This window comes from Macrosteles quadrilineatus, unplaced genomic scaffold, assembly GCF_028750875.1.
Source record: "Macrosteles quadrilineatus isolate MER2022 unplaced genomic scaffold, UCM_ALF_1.0 Scaffold_5__1_contigs__length_97177068, whole genome shotgun sequence".
Classification (NCBI taxonomy): Eukaryota; Metazoa; Arthropoda; class Insecta; order Hemiptera; family Cicadellidae; genus Macrosteles; species Macrosteles quadrilineatus.
In genome coordinates this window covers 45950405-45967604 of record NW_026542598.1, presented here as the reverse complement: position 1 = coordinate 45967604, position 17200 = coordinate 45950405, and the positions used below count along the sequence as shown (strand labels likewise).

General features: G+C 33.7%; 1 protein-coding gene across 1 annotated transcript; it reads left to right on the top strand.

Annotated features, from left to right (window-relative positions):
- Window positions 1-419: 419 nt before the first annotated feature.
- LOC128995274 (zinc finger protein PLAGL1-like) lies at window positions 420-15722 on the top strand. The gene is made up of 3 exons (XM_054420235.1): window positions 420-440; window positions 5436-5524; window positions 9996-15722. Exons 2-3 carry the CDS (start codon window positions 5503-5505, stop codon window positions 11516-11518), a joined length of 1545 nt encoding a protein of 514 aa, XP_054276210.1. The 5' UTR covers window positions 420-440; window positions 5436-5502; the 3' UTR covers window positions 11519-15722.
- Window positions 15723-17200: the final 1478 nt, after the last annotated feature.

Genomic DNA, 17200 nt, shown 5'->3' with positions numbered 1-17200 from the left:
TAAACCAGGTGTTACGATTATTAGTATGAAATTCGGGCCAGTGACGTCATTCGTTTATGTTTATCCATGTTACATAGTCATATATGCCACGATAACTACATTACTCTTTGGCTTGATTCTTTTCTTTGTACGCAATTCCTGAGGTGACTACGTCATATTCAAATGAGCAACTATGAACATCTGTTTACTAAACATATGTTTTACCAAACAATAGAATCTAGCCAAGATGGCCTCTGTCAAATTTCAAGGATAGTATGTGTCTGACGGGTTCTCTTTATTAATTAGAAGTTGATTAGTTATCATGATACCAGTCCCTTTTCACATTTTGAGAGGAAACCCGATATATCAAAAAACAAACCTCTTTTTCAAAGTAAATTTGGAATTTTGCTCGTTTTAAAGTAACAATATAAGTTATTTCACGTGGATTGAGTTTTCTAACAGTAAGTATTTGTTTTGCTAGTGCTAAGTTATGTTAATTGTTTTAGTCCATCTTCAGTATAACATCAAATTATTTTTACAAATTTGGATTTTTATTATAGTAATAGTGTCAGGTACAAATCTAACTATCAACATCAAGAATTTTCTCTAAGTGAGTTATCATCAGCTGATTACAGACAATGGCCTCCAGTGATAATGTTTTTATGTCTATCTGTAATCTAGCCTACATTAAGTTTAGACTGATAAGTAATTTCTAGCATAAATTTCTAAATATATTGCTGTAAAGATATTATAAAATGACCTATAACCAAGCCTATGTTGTTTGGAATAAATCAAAACAAAGTAAGCTCTTAATGCAAAATGAACTAAGTTAAACAGGGTTAAAGGGCCAACATTTCCTCTCTTTTATGCTAGGTAGCTTGATACATTTTTATTTCTTTCTTCCCATTATTTTGGCATTAAATTGAGCATCGAGGTTTGAGCTATCCTAACTTATTTGGATAACCAATTTGTTTGATGATTTAATTCTTTTGTTTAAATAACAGGGCTGGTTAAAGAGGTTACAAAGTTCTCTAAGCCCATTACCAAAGGCTAAGTTAGGTATTTGTAAAATCCACTCAGCATTTAACCAGCTTAAAAATATGTTAATTTTGAAATGGATTAAACTTTTGGCCAGTTATTATAAGTTATTGAGCCACATTTAGGGTAATCCAACCCTCTGGAGTGTTACAGGCATAGGGCCTAGCCTATTATGAATTTAAAACCTCTTATTTGTTACAATTTATTATATTAAGTAAAATTAGGCTACTTAAGTTATTCAATGGTTAAACTGCCTTCCCTGCACACTAATTAAACTAAGTAGTATATGGGTGCAGCAAGATCGTCTTAGTTCAGTATTCATTGGCCTCTTCAATTATTGAGAGTTGAATAACTCATAAATTATGTATTTGAATGATTAAATGTGGTTAATTTAAAAATTACAAAGGTAATGTTTGACTCAGGATAACATAAACGGTTCAGGTTAATGCTTTTGATACCTAGAACAAATTAAATCTGGGTTATTTTGGCTCTGTAAGAAGCATCATAAGGCCTATCGAGCAGCCCGCTGTCAAATGGTAAAAACTAAGACCTTACTTACTGTTCTTAAACTTACTTCTGTTCTTCTCCGGACATAAAGATTGGGGGAGGTGTCATCTTTTCACCATACATTATATTATTATGCTTGTATTTATGAAATAGTGTTTTGGAGTGTTTTATAAGGGTGTTAATTGTACAAAAACAGTCTTTATGAGACATAAACGATAACCTAAACATTATCTTACCTAATCCAACCTACAGTACCTTCAAAGGACTTAACTTAATACAGTCACTAGTTTGCATAAAGCCTGATCGACCACCCTGACATGCTATTTCTGACATCAAAGGAGTTCTAGAAGTTTTGTTCGGTTAGGTTGTGTTAGAACAGCAGCATTATACTACATATAATCGCATTTTTGCAAATTTCCTATGAGGATTAACTTGTTATATTGGAATTCCACGTGTACGGTAAATGCTTTTTGCCTTATGCCTTAGTCAAAGATAAGGCCTATCAAAATTAAAAATTCCATTGGAGGCTTCAATACTATATAATTACACACTTTTTTCATTTTCTTGTTTTTCTGGTGTATGAGCATAGGCGTGCGCAGGGTCTTGGAATTGTGGGTGCCAGACCTTCCAGGGGGTTAGGGTGGCATGGAATACCCCCCAAGCCAACGGGGGGCCCGGGGAAATGGTTTGAAAATACTGTCTCTGAAAACACCGTTTTTAAGCATGGATAACCTAAGGGTGAGTGAGCGTAGCGAACGAGCTCCAACCTAAAGGTGAGTGAGCGTAGCGAACAAACTTCAACCAGGACGTGATTGAGCCATGCGAACGAGATCATCTTGAAAATTAAGAAGTTAAACGGGGCAAAGCCCGCGGGTTACAGCTAGTACTATACAAAGTTGGATTGTTAATTTATGATTATAATACCGTAGGCACACTTATTTATTCTAATAGATATAACGGTTTAAGAGCACCTTAATGATATGTGAAATTTTTGCCAGTTTGACGTACATTAAGTAATGTGTACAGTCAGTAATTTTCTTATAAAAAAAAAATCTCGACCTATTTGTGGGTGCCACATTGTGTACGGTACGCCTATGTGTATGAGTTTCTGATTTTACCGTCTTCAGTTGTATGTGTGTTCATCCAGGAATTTGTTTAAGCTGTAGTAGGGGTAGGAGATAGTTTTCAGTTGAGTAGAGAGATAGTTGTCTTGCGCCTTGAATATTTTTAAGCTGGTTTGGTAATAGCTTAAAATTATACAAGTATAATTTTTTCCCTCTATACATTGGGGTTCTTGCAGTTCTTTCTAGGCTACGCTGTGGTAAATTTAGGTATTTTTTCCTTCTGGTATTGTAATTTTATGGGTTTCATTTCATTAGATAGGATCCAATTTGATTGCTTGGGCTACTACTTCAACTAGGTATTAATAAATGTTGATGTGAGATTTTTTTAAAGAATGGTTTACAGTTTTCTTGATAGTGAAAATTATTTAGGGTTCTTATTGCTTCTTTCTGAAGTACAGTACAAAAACTGTTTGAAAAAGATCTGTAGGCCTACTTGCTGCGCCCCAGGCGACAATTCCAAAATGGAGGTGCGATTCTGTAAGTTAAGTGCATGGTAGGCAGTTTTTGTTGTAGCAAAGTCTGTCAGACTTGTTATTCTTCTCATAGCACAAATTGATGTGGATAACTTTTGTTTAAGGAAATCAATATGGTGTTCCCATTTTAAATTATTTGGATTCCTAGAAATTTAGTATGATGCAATTTGTTTGGGTTTGATATTTCTTTTGGATTTTTGATGGAGTTTGACTTGCAGGAAAATTCTATTGTGACAGTTTTTGTGTTTTTGATTTTGATTTCTATTGTTTTGCTAAATTCTTCTATGTTTTAGAATATTTTCCATTCCTCCATTGTTTATAAAGAGGTGATTTTGAGGGATTAGTACTGTGGTGTCATCAGCAAACTTATTCAGTCCTTTCCTGAGAAGGTTTTCTGGAAAATTGTTCATCTAGCTAACATGAAAAAATGGAGGGATCTGAGGATGCTTCCTTGTGTGATTCCTTGGGTCATATCTAGAAATTTTGATTTGGGTTTAGTTCATTATTGGTTTTATGTAGTCTATTTCTTTTTGTTGTTTTCTATTTCTGAAGTAACTTTTGATCCATTTTTGTGCATTTTTGAGTGCATTTAGTTTGCTATGAGGGTTTTAAAATTTAGACTGTCAAACACATTTTCTATGTACAGGTAGATTCCTATGACATTGTTATTTTATTCCCAGTTTTTTTGTTATAAAATCAACAAAAACTGCTGTAGTAGTAAAGTAATAGATTTTTGAGGTAAAAATCCATTTATTTTTCAGTTTAGTAGGTTATTTTCATTTAAATGGTTCATTATCTGGTTAAAAATGATTTTTCTATGTATTTTGAGAAAGTAGGCAGTATAGAAATTGGCCTGTAGTTTGTTTTTGACATTTTTTCTTCTTTCTCATGGTTGGATATACTGTTAATATTTTAATTTTATCAGGTACATGTGGATTTAGAATCAAACTGTTTATGATGTCTAAAAGGGAGTCAATTAGTTCTTCTGTACAATATTTTACAACAGAGTTTGATACTTCATCAAATCCGCAGACATTTTTAGGATCAAAAGTTTTAATATGTTGTTTAATTCAGTTTTGTTAGTTACCGTTTTTTGAATTTTGATACGATTTCTGGTTAGAAAGAGAGTTTGCTTAGTCCAGTGGTTTGCTGCGGCCGGGTAACTTACCTCTCCTTACTATGTCGGCATCCACCAGAAACCAACCGGTTTGAAAACATTTGGATTTTAACTTTAACCCATTGGGGAAGGAATTAATGCGCTGCCTGCTGCACTCTCGGTCGGCACTTAATTTTGCCGAATTTGTAGACTTTTACTCTAATAGTTATAAAAAGAAAATCTTAGGTACAGGTAATAAATTGATAATTCTTTCAACATAATTTTATCACGATAAAATTGTCAAAAAAGTGGTAATTGGACAATCAAAGTGTAAAATTTATAAAAAATAAAAAAAACTTAAAAACAAGTAAACTTTATTTACAATTTCCAAGATTGATCCAGACACAAAATTGCACTTTTATCATAAATTTAAATTGATTCCCTACGTAGAAAAATCACCAGTTGTTTACTTTTATAAATAATAAAACTATTTTCTGTAGATCTACAGTATTGGAAATGTACAACAAATTGTGATTGTATTTGTTGAAACTGTCTGAGACATGAACCTTGCTACAAATTGTTTTCAAGATATGATGCTGTATTTTATTGCTGTATACCTCTTGTCCTTGGTCTACTATTTTACAACACCTTTGCCTTGATGACTCATACCAGCTGTTGTTACTTCCCTCATTCATTGGTACCAATATTTTTTATTTCTAAAAATTGTCATTTTTATTTTCAGTTGTAAGGTCACTTTTATATGCAGTTTAAAATTTAAATTATGCTAGGGTGAGAAATTTAACAACTAACTGTTGAAAATAGAACAATATTAAAAAATATTGCAAGATAAAATCCACAAATGTGCACATTTTAGCTAACCTACAGCCTTTGTCTACACAGGAATTTACGGAAATGTTTAAACTAAAAGATTACAACAATAAGAACTCTAGTTTTTTATTGAAACCTTTCAATGTTTTCAACAGTTTATAATTACAACAGAAATGTTGCTTTCCAAAAAAAGTCAAAAACAAAAACTCCTGAAGACTTAAAAAAAATAACAAGCGATACAACTCTAAAAAACCCTAAATCACTTTTTAAAAAGTTAACAAGTTTCTTGTGATAATATTTCCAACATAAAGAACATGGATCTCAGTAAAACTAAAACTTTAAGTCAATAAAAAGCATTTTAATAATATTTGACAATTGCATTTGTTATAGAACTGTGGGCTCTGCTGTTTGTTGTGCGGTCAACTGGTGATTGTTGAACCAGGAATATGCCTTCGACATGGGATCCAAACCTCCATCTGGTAGGCCTAAACTTCATTTTAATTGAACAAATAGTATGCATGTTTAAATGATTAATACTTTTTATCAATGTCACTCGTAAATCTGTGTGAAGCTTATGATGAAGTCTAGAATAGTTTTTAAATGTTACAAAACTTGAAGGATTTTGACAATTCCATAATCTTTATTGATTATATTACTAGTAACTTGCGCCATCTTTGTATTATCTTCATTGATTATATTACTAGTAACTTGCGTCACTTTGTGACTTAAAAATCCGTGATATTGGTATATAGTTGATAAAATTGGAAACGATTATTTCTTATCATTCCCTATTATTTGCATTGCGAGTCCTATTATTTTCATTATGTGCGCAATCTCTTTGAGGTATCTTAGAAAAATTACAAATACTAATAAAACATATTATGAAAACACAAAATCCCATCACAACACAATATCTAACGTAAGTCATTTTCTTCTTTACATTTACTAATAACATTACTACATTTTACTTGAATTCAATGAAACATTACCAACTACAGATAACCCCATTTTCGTATTGATGTAAACGAAATTGTATCATGGCCATATTTTTTGATGTAAACAAATGTAAACTTGAAAAAGTTCTGATGATTGACGACAGAATTCAGCACAATGAAATTTTAAAAGCCTATAGGACAATGGGCTTTCATGGGATATTACCCAAACCCGCAAAAGACACATCTAGAGGATAAGAGCTTTAAATTGATACCCAATATGCCTATAAAAAATATTTAGGGTTTGATTTGCTGCACACAAAAGTCCAACAAATTCCTTTAATAATAAGAAATTCTCGCTAAAACATATGTTAAGTATTGAATTGGTCATGAAATTGTACACATAAGATCCACAAACCCCAAAAACCTAATTCAAACTTTGGATAGAAAATAATGATTTCATTGATTTATTTTATGTTTAAAAATTACTTTTTATCAAGTTGCAATTTTGTATGAGCAAGATATAATTATTTCCAAGCGACAATGTTAAAAAATATATTTCAATTGGCAGAAAACTACTTCTTTGTTGGCCCAGTCAGAACCACAATGGGCTATGAAATTAAGGCAGTGATGTCGTTTGTTTGCATCATGGTGTTTTGTGCTGTACCAGTTGCTTTGTTTAGCACATTCCACACACAGGCCTGGGACTAGGGGTCTCAATCCCGGGATCCCGGTAGATTTTTGATAACTAGAAATCCCAGGATTGACGTATTTTATTCCCGGTTTTAATGGGATTGCAGAACCTATGTTTATATTATTTTTTTGTGAATTTGAGGAGTTTTACTTACGGAAAATAATTTAAAAAATACGTCCAATAACACTTGAAACACAGTATACTGTTTATTTTTAGGACGATAAATATATATATGAAATATGGTATAAACTGTGATCTATTTTGATTGGACACTTTTAATTACAGTAGAACCTTTTTAATCCGAACCCCTCATTGCTGTAGTCTATACACAGTACAGCAGTTCTTTATTCTATACTGTATTTAATGTACAGTACTGTTTATTCACCATGTTTACTACTGTATTAAATAAACACTGTATTTTAATTTATAAAACATTTTTTTCATTTTTCCCAAAATAATTTTGATCAATTTTAGCCATGTTTTAGCTATTGTTACGTAAAAACAACAATATGTTCTGTAATCCGAACTATTCAATAGTCCGAACTACCCCTGGTCCCAATTAGTTCGGATTAAAGAGGTTATACTGTATCATCAAACTCAATAGGCGAACGTAATGTAAACATATAATGTTTCATGTTTTTGGACGAATTGTATTTACTTTCTGTAAATGTTATTACATTAGTTAGAAGTTAATTACACTACGCCTAGTGGTTGTTTTGAGTTTTACTTTTGTCATTTAACGCAAACAACGCAATTGATGTGGCAAACATAACATGGCAACGGGTAATTAAAATATTATTTTTTTAATAACATTAAAGGCCTAAAAATTAACAACAAACGCACCATTATTATTTCATTATTAAGATGCATGACTTATTTATGGTCCAGGCCTATAACTTTATCTTTGTATTTAGTTTTTAGTGTGTTATTAAATTTTTTTTACAATGCAGTATCTTAAATTATTTTATTTCTGTCAGTGAACATAACATTAAATATTATGCTGCAACTCATGATTCTTCTCATGTTATCTTTTTATCTTTATATTTTGGTTTATTTAGTTTCCATATTAGCGTGACATGTACTACATGCGAGTCGTAATTTTTTTAATGGGTTTATTTAATTTAAGAGTGACATATAAACATTCATACATTGTAAATAAGAAAGACAGGTGATGAAAGTTCCGTGTGGTGATATTTCTTTACTTAAAAAACAGAGAAATTGCACAGTGTAACACAGTTAAGGCCAGTTTAAAACGTTAGAGAACTCAACAAGGGGACTTCACGCTCATTTAAAATGGCTAATTGGTTAAAATCATAAAATAATATAATCCCAGGATTGATGAGTCCCGAAACACCGGGATTGGATTGAACCCGGGATTTAGACCCCTGTGGATAAAGAAACTCAAGGTTAAAAGAGAGTGCCAACCTCTTTAAAAATTAATTAAAATAATTCTAAAATACACATAGAGTAGTGAAATGCATGTAACATCATCATGTGGGAAACGCCAGTTTTCTCCAACCCTTTTATAAAGTAAATCACTGGTTTTATTTATAAAAATAAATTCAACTTTGACAAGTCATTCGTGTAATTTTTTAAATTATGTTTCCAAAATGTATAAAAACTTTTAGAAAGGGTTTTGGTTTATCACAGTTTGATAGTATTTGATTGTTCAAGTATTGAATTTATTTTATCAGAATTCTGTTGGGTCTTATTGTTTTTATACAACACAGCAAAATATGTACATATGAATCACCACCTTGTAGCGTAGCTTGCTCAGTGCGTAGATGACCAACGCACTTGGTCCAAGTAGTAGGTCACTGTTTTGGCAATAGGCCTCACAGTTTCTCAGCCTTGATAAACAAATTGAATTGCGTATCTGGATATTTCAAAGTCAATGAATATCATTTTGTGACCATAAATGTAGATCTGTATATTAGGGGCAGTATGTAAGGTCAGGTGAATAAATTTACGTTCCATATTTTTAATAGTAGCCTATCTTTGTTTTCTAGAAGTTGTAATGATTCAAACTTCTACAGTTTGAAAACTATTTTTATCTATTTGGTCATTGGATATACTGTAGTAGCCATGTGTGAAATAAAAACAAAACTTACGTCTATAAGTGAAGGGTTTACATTTCTGAAAGGTTTCATACGTCTCCATTACATTATAAAATCTTCAAAATGTATTACAGTAGATAGAATAGCAAATAATAAGAGCAAAAAAGGTTTATCAATGTTTTAATAATATTGAAATAATAATAATATTTAATAGCATTTCCGTTTTAATATAAATACAAAAAAACAGTACCAAGGAAGTATTATGAGTGAAAGTGCTGACATGATTTGGAGCCATAGGTCAAGCGATTTAAAAAAATCCAAAGTGTTTGTGAAAAATTAGTTAAATTAAAATACAAGCTCTTCTTTCGGCCTCTAAACATAGAGTGTATTAACGACTCGCGCAAGTGTGTGTGTTGAACAGCTGTTGTCGAGGTGAATGACACAATTACAAATACGAATAAAGCAACTTTACCGGTGTCATACAACTAATCAAGAAAATGTTAGTACGAAATTAAACTAAAATGTAGAACAAAACATATGATTTAATTATTTATTTATTTATCTGAACAAACGTTTTAAGAACAACTATTGAACTTTATTTTTCTTGTTAGCATCAAATAATAATATTGTAGGTTTGATATTTAGTTATGGTTGGATGTATGGTTATGATAGTTATACCACTTTGAAATTCTTGTGGTTTGAATATACAATCCAACATGTTTTATTGTATTTTATCGCTGAATCAGATTTTAGAGGAGTTCTTATTGAGTAATTTTTTGTGTGCATTTGAAAAAAAATAATTTTATTTTGTATCTTATACATTTTTTTTAAATATGCTAATCAGTTGTTCTTATGATTTCTAATCTAGAAAAATTAGTATATTATTAGAGTTTCGCGGACTGTATCTGTTGAGCCATATTATATAGCAAAAAGTGTTGTGTTATGATAGAATTAAACTAGGTTCAATTACTTTTTTGTTTACCTTTAAACCAGGATTTTACCTTTCATTACCTTCATGGAAGCTAATTAATTTACTGAATTAGTTACTTCCCAGTGTAGTAAATGCTACATTCCATTAATTCTTTATTAAGTTTTCTCTAAGATATACCTATGTGTTCCCTAGATACAATTATAATAATTTAAATTTCTAAAAAGTATTCCATATTGGTATTTGTACAAGATTTTATTTCTTTTTAATCTGCTATCCTCACTATGTCATTTTATAAAACTTTGACACATCGGACTAAGTACGGTTGAAATTTTTCAGACCAGTCTCCAGGGGTGGGCCCCCAGTTGCGATCGCACGGCCCGGTGGTTCAGCAGTGCTCGGTTTGCAGGCATTCCCTCGAAGCATGTCTATGTGCCACTCCATCCACGTCCGCAGGCCCACCTGCGCGACGCACGAGACCAAGAAAGCGACCGCCGCAGTCAGAGCGGGAGGAGGCTCCCCCCACGGCGCGCAGACAGCTGTTCTCAGAGAGTAGAGCACGCCACTCCTGCCCTCACTGCCCCAAGAGCTTCGGCAGTCCCGGCAAGCTGAGTCAACACCTTTACTCTCACACAGGAGAACGACCGTTTGTGTGTCAGCATTGCAGCAAGGCCTTCTCATCTCGCTTCAAACTGGTCCGCCACGCTCTCATACACTCGGACACTCGACAGTATCGGTGTAATACCTGCGGACGGACTTTTCACCGAAAAGATCACTTGAAAAATCATTCTAAGGTTCACAGTCCTCTGAAACAGCGGTTCAAATGCGATCGAGAAGGTTGTGGAAAAGAGTACAGTTCTCCGATTAGTTTTCGAAAGCACGTAGCCGTCCACGCGGCGGAAGACGGTAATCTCGAGTGTACGATTTGTAATAAAGTATGTGCGACAAAAGAAGAAATAGTTTTGCATTTAAAAATCCACGCCGGTTCTCGGACCGTTAAAACACAAGCGGATCGAAAATACAGATGTGAGTATTGCGAGAGAAGCTTCTTCACCGGAAAGGATGTGAGGCGCCATCTGGTCGTTCATACCGGTAGGAGGGATTTTTTATGCCAGTTTTGTCCTCAACGTTTCGGAAGAAAAGACCATCTCGTCAGACATATAAAAAAGAGCCACAACCATGGAGGGAAGAAAGGAAAGAAAAAGGCAGATCAGAAAACAAAGTCCGTCACCGCTATATTGGAAGAAGCTTCTACTAGCAGACTAGAAGACGAGGAACTCCCACTGCTAGACGTTAAAAGTGAAAGTAGATCTTCTCTCGGAATGTTCGACGACGAGGAAGATGACGAAACAAATTTACCTGCCAGTAGTGAAATATTTAAAGCGGACTCTGAAACGTTGAGACAGATCGGTCAACCAGAAGAATTACTGTCGGAAACAAGCGGAAGCATGATGTCCGATACAATTTACCAAAGCCCACCTCCCCCATACCCTCATCACATGTCCAGCCTCGATCCAGGTATGAGTTATGAAGAGATTCCGAGGGGCTCGTCGTCAGAAGTGATTGATATTAAAGCCGAGGAGTTTATCACTCTTCTGCCTCATCAGTTCCCTCCCAACCTCCTGCTGACCACTGCGGACGAGTCAGACCCCCTCCCCTTGTCAATCATGTCTGGCAGTCACTTCATGGAGGTGGAGGAAGAACAGTCGTTGAGCAGACAGATCCTGCAGATGTCTGGTCCTAGTCAGGGCTCCTCCTCTGATGCTGACTTGGTCATACCAGGCTTCTTGTCTCCCAGAGATACTCCTAGTAGCTCTACTCCGCTGCCGGGCTTCAACCAAGCTTTCCAACAAAATCCGTAACATTTACATTGGTTTGATACTTATACCTATGACTATGATACAACTAGACATCCCATTCCCGGTTAAGTTACTGTCAGCATTAGAATGAATATGGACTTAACTTAATTAAGCCATCAACAAAGAAGGAGTCAAACTGATTGAATCACTTATTGTAACCCATAGTATATTTTGTGTAATTTCAACTGTCTCAGTAACAAAACTAAGGGATAAAATAAAGTTTTAGACTGTAGCGCACTGCATGACTGGCTTATCCAACCAAGTTCTTTATGAATAAAATTTGGCCACAGCTGGTTCATATAGATGGGATGTCTAATTCAGTATTTTAAGTCAACGCCTAACTACTTTTCAGTTGAGGCTGTATTCGATGAATTATTTTCTAACTCTTGAGTTCTTCATAAATTCTGTTTGTGTACGTTAGGACATTTTTTCTAAGCCCTTCTGGGCCTAGACAATAAAATCAGTACACACTTCTTCTTTTCAGTCTTCAACTACAAACTAGACGACTTGTTATTTTATGAGTTTTAAAATCTCAACCCGGTCCAATATTTTAGCTGTGATAAGTGATTAAACCACCCCATGAAAATACTACCTCCATTTCTACAACTTTACAAGTGACAATTTTATATCAATAACCTGCCAACCTGAGATCTTATACCACATAAACTATGAAACATTAAGGGTGTGCCTTACAATATATTCCCACATAGGCCTACTAGAGAATTTTAAAGCGCTGGAAATTGTTTAACTAAGGTGATTTATATTACCTGTTGAAATAAAATTGACATATTACATCACTTAAGAATTCTACATACATAGCTACTTTCAAAAATGATTAGTGTGAACAAATGTTGCAACCAGTTTTTGATAATATAAATCTAAAGTCTTTAATCTTTTAGAAATTTAAGAGTGGTTGTAGTTTTTACATAATGTAATTATTGTAAAACATTTTGTTTTCAAATACTTACTAACTTTGTGCAAGAATTTTCATTTTTTAAATTCATTTAGTAAAACTAAAGTATAAAGATATAAAAACTGTTGTTGTGTATAATTTGTGTTATGTTTTGTGTTAAGTTACCAGAAAAGTGTTATCATCATGACTTGTTAATTTTTATAGAGAAGTAGAGGTATTTGGAGCCTGATAAATACAGAACTTCATTTAAAGTAAAAAATTATCATTACATAGCTACCAATTGGTGAAGTTTAATGATAGTTTACCAAGATTTGTGTTATATCCCTCCATAGATTGATTTTAACATATAGTTTGTCTTGATTCTCGATTTAAAAAAATCCACAAATAGAATCATGAACTCTCATTTATTTCTTTTATCTGTCTTACACCAAAGTGGTAGTTTGATTGCTATATGTTATATTGAATTACACTGTGTTCTATTTGTTAGTATTATTTTACTAATTTAAATGTATTAAGTTACATTTGTTTGTAAATTAATCTTAAGTATGCAATATTATGTTTCAAACTGTTAAATTACTCCATAACTGTAATTCTAATTGAAACTCTGGATCTGGTTAACTTACCTCTAAAGTTTCTGGTTGGATGGACGTCAGTTACCGACACATTCCCGGCTTAGCCGCCATGACACCTTCTGCAGATCCGCAAATTTAGATTCCATTGTAGCGTAGGACTTTCCATTAGGTTATTTAGTTGTAAACGTATTTTACAGTACATCTACCTCATATATTTAAGACTTAAGTCGGATGCAAGGTTTTTGTTTCGAGCGTGTTATTTATTTTGGATAAGGTTGATGTTCCTACGACGTCGGCCAAGGGCCTTTGTTACTATCGGAGGAGGAGAAACGACGATCGAATCCGTACCAAATCAGTTCTCGGTTCTCTTCTCGCCTCGACTCTTGTTTGTAGCAGGAAATCAAAATTGTGCCGCTGTTGATGAAGTCGTACACGCAATCTTGTGTAGTCTTTCCTTACCGTTAATTCCATGTATTGTTATTTGTAACTGTTTGTTACCTTTACGTTTTCAAAGGTTTAACCAAGCTTTATCATGTTGTATTTATAATTAATTACTAATATTCGCTTTTATATAAATGTTATATGTATTTTTAAAATGTTACCTTTTCTATGAAATATTCGTTCTAAACTACTTAAGACAGATTTACTAGAATGTTTACAATGTTTCAATAGTATTACATTATTCACCAAGTGCCTCGTTGACGGTGCTTCTGCTCTGCCCTCATCAACAGCCTCGTTATCTTTAACGATATAAGATGGTGTATATTTATATGTTGTACGCCTAAATCATTATTTAGGTTTAATATTAGTCAGTAAGATCACGGTTTGTGGTGTTTTTGTTGGTCATTTTGTAATTTTAGTTATACTGTTTTGTGCGCATTATATTTAAGAGTTTGGTTGACCTTTTTTTGGAGGAGCAAATTAAGGATCATGATCAGATTTGTAAAAACGAGTCTCTTTAAATCCAGTTTTATATTAATTCCTTTTTAAGGATCCTGAATTGATACAGCTCTTAACCCTTATATATTTACAATTTTTATTTGATCCAGGATATTGCATTGAGTCAGCTTTAGGTGAATATTTTAGCAATCAATAAGCGATGCAATATTTTCAGAATATAATTCCAACGGTTCTCATAAATATGTTTGACAACAGATGCACCACGGCCGATTCAGATCTGTGATACAATAGGTTAAGAACAGTTAATAATTGAGTTTTTATATCTTTACAGAAAAATTGCAGATATTTTTTATGTTATTTGTTCAAAGAACCCTACCAATAGAAGAAAACATTTTGTATATAATACTAGAACGACTTAGTTACCACCTTGTAAGTTTTAACTCGTGATTATTTTGTTACAAGGGCAATGTGGATTCCACTTCAAGCCTCTAGCTACTCTTCACATAATAATATGTTACAAAAGCAACTGGTTACATTTTTTACACTTTCTTATTATCAATAAAAATATTGAAAGTAGAGACATCAATTAAATCTTTTATCATCTAATTAATGCTAGTTTTTTTTTTTTGCAAAACTAATCAATAAAAGTAAGTTTTTATTTCCGAAACCAATATAAAAAAAGCAATTCCAATTAAGTTCATAAAAATTGCAAAAGTGTTGTCAGAAGTTGGAATCCACATTACCCTTATTCGAGCAGTGCCTTACATGAAGTCTGTTTCACCATTCTGTACCTGATGACTTGTTAAATACATATTGTAAAATACAAAATATATAAATACTTAAGTGTAGCCATAAGGTAGATTAGTTAAGGTAGTGTTAAGAGGCTGAAAAGCTTTCAGGTCGTCCCACACATAACCACTGTTTCCTCTGTAAGAGAGTGTCCATTTATCCAACTGCACTATTAACTCGTTTATTATTATTTGTAAAATTTATTGGTCTTTGAATAGACAAACCTCTATAGGTTTATGGTGAATCACTGAATAACTATGGTTAAGATAGTTACCAGCCATTAACTATTTTAAGTTCAATATCCATTTTTCCCTTTTTGAATGAGTTTTGTGAAATGCTGCATTATCCTAGGTGAAAAAGTTTAATTATAATTTCAGGTTTTCTCGATAATCATTAGTTTGGGTTCTGATGTTCCTTAAATAGCCAAAGGATATTTATATTATTCATTTATTTAAATGTACACTTAAAAAATTGGAGTTGTTCTATTTTGTCATATAAAAAAGCAGATACCTTTGTTTTCTTTGTTGTAGTGTGAAATTAAGTTACTTAGGGGGCTTACACACGATGATTTTTGAAGGTGTAGAATTGACAAATAATACCAGCAGCCATCAACTTATTTTGTCCAATGCCTAAGGATAGAATTTCTTGTATCAGTACTCCTATGATAATATTTCTGTAATGGATTGTATGTAAGGCCTATAAATGAAGTTGCCTAAGACGGGAGTATGATGTCACCAGCAGAACCCTGAACAGAGCTGCTTTTATTGTAAACATCTGCCACCTGTCAGAATTTTGTTTGTTTTTGCGTAAGTTTGTGGGATGGAGTAATTAGCTTTTCTCGAGTGTAATTTTAATTTTAGGTCAACCAGAGTGATTTAAATGCCTGGTGAGCGGTTTGCTGTAATCTCTTAAAAATGTATATAACCAGAAAATACTTGTAAAGCAGGAGATATAAACTAACACGACACCATTATATCTAATATATAAAATTCTCGTGTCACAGTGTTTGTCTGCAAACTCCTCCGGAACGACTTCACCGATCGTTATGAAATTTGGTGTGTAAATTCTGTAGGTATGCGAATCGGACGTAAACTATTTCCCGTTTCGAAATTCTTAAAAGGGCTCCGCCCCAGTGGTTCTGGAGTTTCCCATGTTAACCTTTTGAGAAATGGAATTAATGAATCTTAACAGCTGTTTCAATTAAACAAGTTGGTTCTGTTCTATGATGTTCAATAGCATTAAAGTTACAAGGATTACCAACAGGGTGCAGCACTATTATTTCTTTTACATTTATGACAACAGCTAATTTGCAACCAAAAGGTGAGTGAGCGTAGCGAACGAACTTCAACGTGGAGGCGAGTTAGCGTAGCGAACGAGCTAACCTGAAGGCAAGTGAGCGCAGCGAACGAGCTCCAACCTAAAGGTGAGTGAGCGTAGCGAACGAGCACCAACCCAAAGGTGAGTGAGCGTAGCGAACGAACTTCAACCTGGAGGCGAGTTAGCGTAGCGAACGAGCTAACCTGAAGGCAAGTGAGCGCAGCGAACGAGCTCCAACCTAAAGGTGAGTGAGCGTAGCGAACGAACTTCAACCAGGACGTGATTGAGCGATGCGAACGAGATCATCTTGAAAATTAAACGTAACGGTACTTTCTTTCCATCGGTCTGTCTTAGGGGAAACCTATAACTTAGGCGATACGAAGTTCGCCGGGTCAGCTAGTTTCTTTATAAAATTACAAATAAATAAATTTTTTTATTGTCTGTAGCCGGATATAACCTCTTGAACTACCTCATGAACAGTCTAAAATACTTTTTATCATAGATTCTTTAAGAACAAAGAACTATGCATAGCTGCTGCACACGGGCTTATAAAACATTTAATCCTTGTACTGTACTTACATAATTTGTTGAATGAATACATAATACACTCTAGTTGAATAAAAGAAAAGTAAATTACTTCATCACTCAGAACTTACACAAAAGCGCACATCTGACTGGTTGCATCTGTATGCTTGAAAGCAGCACCGTCTGGGTCGGCGGATGATGTTATACTCAAGTCTTAGGCAACCATTTGTAGTAGCCATGGATTGTGTGTAGGTGTTCAAATTGAAAACAAATTTTAATAATATTTAGTGCCCATTGACCATATATTTGTGTTCACTTTCTCATCTACAAACGTCCAATCACTAAAGCACTCTGCGTTATGGAGATGTATTTAGGTTGGTGCGCAACACTGGTTGCAAGTAAAACTTGTTCACTACCAGCCAACAGCTAAATGGTTGGACATTCCGTGTATGAGCCAACACCTTTGTACAGTTTTAAAATGCATCAGAGTGTTATTCGTTGATTTCAATGAATGAAGTAAAGGTTACACTGTATTTACAATATAATAATTTGGTAATTGCTACTACAGTGTGTCGTAATTTCCAAGAAAACTCTGAGCTGCATAGAAGTATTCTTTTACTCAAGATGAAACTGATTTGTACCTTGTAAAACTGAGGGAAACAGTGGTCT